This window comes from Mastomys coucha, unplaced genomic scaffold (assembly GCF_008632895.1).
Source record: "Mastomys coucha isolate ucsf_1 unplaced genomic scaffold, UCSF_Mcou_1 pScaffold3, whole genome shotgun sequence".
Taxonomy (NCBI): Eukaryota; Metazoa; Chordata; class Mammalia; order Rodentia; family Muridae; genus Mastomys; species Mastomys coucha.
Window position 1 is genome coordinate 7,514,418 of NW_022196909.1, and position 6,515 is coordinate 7,520,932.

General features: G+C 43.2%; 1 protein-coding gene across 8 annotated transcripts in view; it reads left to right on the forward strand.

The window, feature by feature from the left end:
- Positions 1 to 6,515, forward strand: part of Ak9 (adenylate kinase 9) — a 137,443-nt gene that overhangs the window by 117,052 nt on the left and 13,876 nt on the right. For 7 of the 8 annotated variants that reach the window (XR_004112534.1, XM_031348417.1, XM_031348419.1 and 4 more), the window contains 3 exons: positions 1,845 to 2,046; positions 3,797 to 3,943; positions 4,048 to 4,268. Coding sequence is in view for 7 of the 8 variants with exons in the window: in XM_031348417.1 (XP_031204277.1) it covers positions 1,845 to 2,046; positions 3,797 to 3,943; positions 4,048 to 4,268 (570 nt within the window). In the remaining variant the exon portion in view is untranslated. Of the gene's footprint in view, positions 1 to 1,470; positions 1,605 to 1,844; positions 2,047 to 3,796; positions 3,944 to 4,047; positions 4,269 to 6,515 lie in introns of those variants that run through there. The other variant, XM_031348423.1, reaches the window with a different exon arrangement.

Below are 6,515 nucleotides of genomic sequence, written 5' to 3' on the forward strand. Positions count from 1 at the left end.
GCCTAAGGCGCCTCCGGGCTGGGTGCTCCAGTCTCAGAACCTCACCCGAGAGACAACAGGGGATCCTCTTAAGACTTGTTTTAATCTAATCAGCCAACCTGCGATTTTTAATTAGAAAACTAAGTCGATTTATGTATACCACTTATCTATTGAAAGGCATGTGCTACTCCTGTCCTGATTTTGTTTCCATTCTAGTTATTTGGCATAATCTGTGTCCATTTCTGCTTTATTACTGCTAGAGTTGGGATGTTTTGCTGAATTGACAGTGTTTGATTTGTTCCTAATTCTCACTTGACAATTGTGTTCATCTCACCCAATGAATTCCTATCCAGCATCATGAATTTATGATAAGTTTATGAATTTATGATAAGTTTATACTAGTCTTAGAAAGGTCTTGATTTCTCTTTCTACTGTGAATGATAACTTGGCTGGGTATAATAATCTATTTCCCTTCATGGCTTGAATCTCTTTCCTGAAGCCTTCGTGGCCTGTGGAGTTTCTTCTGAGAAATATGTATGTGTGATGTGATACTTCTTTCACACATACATATTTTAATATTCCTTCTTTGTTCTGTACTTCTGGCATTTAATTATAAAGTTTAATTATAGTCTATATTCTGACTGTGTCTAGTTAGGATTCTAAATGCCTCCTGTAAATGGCTATCTGTATCTTCCCCAAGACATGGGAAATTTTCTGTCATTGTTTCACTGACAGGATTTTTGTTCCTCTGCATGTATTTCTCCTCTGTGTGAACTGATCACACTCCTCTTAAATGATCCTTCGATAGTATCCTATAGATCTTGAGTGTCTTGTTTATTTTTTTATTGCTCTCTGAATATAAGTCATCAAGTTTTATCTTCAAACCCTGGTGTTCTTCCACTTAATCTAAGCTGTTGGTGATTCTTTCAGTTGTTTCTTTTAAATTTGATTTATTGAGATATCCATTTTCAAGATTTCTGATTGGCTCTTTTCAAGTATCACTCCTTATGAATTTCATATCATTCACCCCAATTACACTCATCTTCCCATCCCTTGATATCTTCCCTCCCCCTTACAACCTCCCCATCCCTGAAAAGAAAAGAAAAACAGAACAAAACAAACTCTCTCCGTGGAAGCTGTGGTATGTGTTATCACACAGTATACCACTGTGATGGTTTGTGTATGTAGAACTCATATGTTTAAACAAGCCTATGAGGGCCAGGGAGTGGAATGTGATGGTCTGTATATGTCCTACCCAGGGAGTATCACTATTAGAAGATGTGGCCCACATAGCAGCTTACAGTTGTCCATAACTCCAATTCCAGGGAATCTGAAATACTTTTCTGGCCTCCACGGGTACTGCACACATGTGGTACACAGGATAGACATATGGGTAAAATAAAAATAAAAACAAAATGTAAAGTATGTCATTTAAAATATTTAAATGAGGGTTGACAGAGACAGGTCTAGGATTTGCTATCATCATTGCAGCCTAGAATCCACAGATGGACTGGGGAATGATGTATCCAATCAAGTAGCATTGTTGTCTTCGACACCATTCCAAATACTACATCCACAAAGGATTACTGCAATCCTTCTCCAAAACTTTCTACCTCACACAGAAGAAACACATTTCTTAAGCATTGGTTTGATTGTTTAAAAAGAAAAAAGAAAAGAAAAGAAAAGAAGAAACCCAGTTGGTTCGTTAACCAGATCCTAAAGTCACAAGCCTGAAGTCCTGCTGACAGCCTTGATAGTCCTTTGAAGAATATGAAGATAAGCTGCTCATTGGTGCCATAAGCCGGTGTAAGGTTCACCGATGAACCTGTGGAGTGAAATAGGCTTCATGCTTTGTGTCTTTGCAGTTGCCAAAAAGCTTGCAAGTGACTACGGCTTAAGACATTTGTCAGTGGGAGAAGCATTGCGTGGACTGTTAAGCAATCACCCAGATTTGGAGCTGTCACTGATGTTAAACTGGCACCTTCACAAGGGAAAGACGGTGCCTGATGAACTGGCTATTCAAGCTTTAGATATCGCTCTGATGGAAAGTGTGTGCAACACTATAGGGTAAGTGGGTGGGGCTGGGAGGAAGGGGCGGGGAATAACTGTCAAGATACCTACGGTCATTTTAAAAGGCTTGGCGTGCCTATGAAGGGGAGGAGCCCAGTCTGTGTCTCAGACCGAGCACTTAGGTGGAAACGTTATCTTCTCCTGTCAAGATTTGTGACTTGAATCCATAGCAGACTAGCCCACAGCCCTCATTACTTTCTGTAGCAACTCCTACACAGCCCTCAGACAAGGCCACCGAGTCTTGCACCCCAGTAGTCCTTACTGTTCCATCAGATGGTAGAGGAGGAGTCCTCCTTAGTTCTCAGATGACGTCATCCCAGGGACATGGTTTCTCTTAGGCTCAGGGCCCTGTGCAGGGAGCGGCACCCCTTCTACAATGCCACATTTGCGCAGGAACATTCAGCCTCAGCTCAGCTCATCCTCCTCTACTGTACCCTTTTGCTTGTCCATTACAGCCATTGGTCACACCCCAGTGAACCCTGGTGCTCTCTGGTCCCGAGTCCCAGGTCCTAGATTCCCCTGGCTCAGTTAAGACACTGTATGGTTAGAACCTTCTGGCTCTTCGATGGTTGGGTTTGAGTCAAGTCATTTAATGGTCTCTCTCACTTCAGGGGACAGTGAGCATGGGGTGACAACCTTTGGGAGAGGAAGGGGAGATGTCCTCACTGAGCCACTTCTCCCCTGTTGCTTAGCTTTCCCCTATGAGGGCAACTTTGGTTGGGTCTCGATTTTATTTCGTCTTAATTCCAGCATGAAGACTGCTTGTCCACTCTAGGTTTGCTTCCCCAGTCCTGAGAGCCACTCAAGTGACCCTTGCCAGTGTATAGAAGTAACCACTCTCTGTATAAGAGAAATGTGACTGTCTTACAGACTCTTGTACGGTGGGGTGGCTGTGTTGTTATCTCTGCTGAGAGACCTCTCCAAAGCCCGCGCTGTTCTGGAGCACACTGGCGAGTGCACCCTGGCTGTCACTCAAGACTTACAAACCTTTACTGGTGGCCATCAGCCACATGGCCAGCTTGCTGCCTTGTCTATGAGGCCATTCCAAGAATGTCTGGGGGCAAAAAACACTATTTTTTGTTTGTTTTCAGTTTGATAAACAACTTTGCTATCTACTGGGTTGTGATTTCCACACCTTGTACTTACTCCTATGTGTGGTGCACCTCTCAGAGTCCCCATTCTCCTACAACAAGACTGTCTCTTCCCAGAATCCCCGTGACTCAGCATCTAGTACATGGCATGCCCTCTTCTCATTGTTTCTCATGCCTGCTCCCTAACTTTTAAAACAACCTTTAAAACCTAAGGGGTAAGTAGAATTTTCTCCCAGCTTACTAAAAACCAAGGTGGAGAGCTTTTATACCAGGTTTCAAATCTAGGTCTGCCTACACTCATTCTGTTGTTCATGCTTCTATTACTAACTCCCAGGACACACAGCTTGCAAGGTATAAACGGGGGTGACTCTCCAGTGCTACCAAAACTTAGCCGTGCCATGTGGCACTGAGCATACAAATGCATATCTCTTCTATCCATTTCCAAAGCTGTGCCCATGTGTACACTGCCTACCTTGACGTCTAGGAACGACTAAGGGTTAAGATGGAAAGATAAAGAAGAAAAAGCACAGACAACAACAACAACAGTGTCATACGGGAAAGCAGAGGAGCACTCAAAGATAGAGATTTGTTCTGAAAGACGTTAAGAGAACCATGAGAGAAAAGGACTGTGCGATTTTTGCTTTTCTGTTTGTTAGTGTGGTTATCGATGGCTACCCTGTCACCCCACACCAGATGGATCTCTTAGAGGCGAGGTCAATCATTCCCATGGTCATCTTTGAGTTGGATGTGCCGTCCAAGGAGATTTTCAAAAGATTGCTTTTAGAGAAGAAAATTGAGCAAAGGTACCATTCACGAGGGAGCTGTGGGAACGGGGTGAACCTGGCCGCCTGTACAGGGGACAGTTTATACCTCCAACAGCTTTCACCCCTTCCTGTTTCCTCCTTAGTTTGCCTTATCCACTGCACAACAGCTCACAGATCATAGCTTATAAGAACGCAAAGTACCGTAAAAACATCAATGAGATCAGGCAATTTTATCAAAAGCAGCATCAGAACTGGCATGTGATTGATGGCTTTCACAGTAAATGGTGGGTATGGAATGAAGTCCTCAAAGACATCCAACAGATGAATAAGTACATACAGATATACATGGAAAAAATAAGGGAAGGTAAGAAAACGTGGGTGTGTGGGGGTGTGGGTGTGGGTGTGTACACTCATGTGCATGTGTATGTGTACATTTGTGTGCATGTGTGTGTACATGTGCATGTGCGTGCAGGTTCAAGCATGTGATATGAGTATAAAAGCCAGAGGACATCCTCACAGAGCAACCGCAGATGTTTTTGCTTTTCTTTCTTTCTTTTTTATTTTTTGACAGAGGCTTGCTATGTAGCCTTGGCTGGCCTGGAACTTGCTCTGTAGACCAGGTTAGCCTCAAACTCACAGAGCTCTGCCTGCCTCTGTGAGGATGCCTCCCCAAATGGTAGGAGACATATTTTTTTTAATAAAACAAAATGTGAATTTAAAATTTAGATATGCCTTGCCTCTGTATGCATAATTTATTAAATTTAAACTTTGCTTTGGCAGTCAGTATATTAAATATACAGTACTAACTAAATGTTGGTAGGTCCCCAAAATTCCTATCTGAGAACTGAACCTACATTTAAACAATGCAATAGTTTAGAAGGCCACCGGGCACTTCTGCCATGATCAGTTCATGCAGTCACCTCGTGTCTGAATGGAGCAGTGTCCTTTATTATGAGAAGGCTTAAGGGAGCTTAGCTCATTTGTCCCTTCTATGTCAGGGACACAGCCAAATAGATACTAAACTCAGTGACACTTGGATCTTGAACTTCCTCATCTCCACAACTATCTTGCAACAAATTTCCATTGTGAGTGCAACAAATTTCCGTTGTGAGTCCGTTAGCCGGTCAGAGCATTTTGTTGCACAGCCGCAATGCAGAGCGGGATATGTTGGTAGTCTATTTGTTGTAATCAGTGACAGCTGCAACTTGAGCTTATTTCTTTAGTTTTGAGTTTCACCTCTTTGTTTCCATGGACACACCATTCTGGCACTTTTCCTGGCCAGTGCCAGTGGACCTAAGCCAAGGCCTCGCATGTGCTGGGTGAGCATCTCCACACCCAGCCTTCAGTGCACACCTCTGTGGAACAGTGTGATGAGCCAGTACTTGTGCACAATGGGTAGCGGTCAAGAACGTTCATGCTTACATTTCTAAACTGGATTCTTAACTGACAACAATGCCCTCCAGATCCTCCAGTCTTGCTCCCCAGAATGATGGTATTTCATTCTCATTTAAGACTGAATAAAATGCATTGTGTATAGACTACATTTCCTTTATCCATGCATCTACTAATGGATCCTTTGGCTGATTCTGCATCTTAGGTATAGAATTTAAAATGTGAGTGCCTACATCTTTTGATATGCTTACTCCATTTCTTTTGTCTTTATACTCTGAATTGGAGGTAGCCAGATCCAATAATGGTTCTAAGTTTTGGTCATTTAAAAAACCTTCATTCCGTTGTCTGTGGTGGCTGTGTAGACAGTGTATGAGCTCCCCTCTGCACACATCCTTGCCTGCATTTATGATTCCTTTCTCTATTTCACTATTAGTATCCCAGGATGAGATAGTGCCTCCATATGGTTTTGATTTGCATCTCTCTGATAACTAGTGGGGCTGAGAAATTTTTGTATATTTGTTGGCCATGTCTTTTGAGAAAATATCTCTTTATGTCTGTATCCACTGCTTTTCTCACCACTGTGACCAAATATTTGACAAGAACAAACTTAAGTGATGAAGAATTTACTTGGCTTCCAATTTGAGGGGCTACAATCCCTTATGGCAGAGAAGTGGTGATGATTGTGGAAGCTGATCAAAGCTACAGTAGATGCTGGAAACCAAGCAGAAAGGGGATGGGAAGTAGAAATGAGCCTGTGTTTATAAACTACAAAGCCTACAGCTCCAGCAACCCACCTGCTCCAGCTGGATCTCACCTCCCAAAGGTTCTATAACCTAACCTTCCCCAAACATCATCAACAGGTAGGGACCAAGTGCTTACACACAGGAGCCTGTGGGGACATTTCAGACTCAAAGCATGATGCCATTGGTCAGTTGGTTGTTTTTCCATGCTGTTGAATTGTTCATGTATTCCTTATATATGCTGGTGTTAATGCCATTGTCAAAGGCTCTCCATGCACTGTGGGGTCTCTCTTCTGGTTAGTGTCTCTCTGCACTGTGGGGTCTCTCTTCTTGCTGGTTAGTGTCTCTCCCTGCACTGTGGGGTCTCTCTTCTTGCTGGTTAGTGTCTCCCTGCACTGTGGGGTCTCTCTTCTGGTTAGTGCCTCTCCCTGCACTGTGGGGTCTCTCTTCTTGCTGGTTAGTGTCTCTCCCTGCACTGT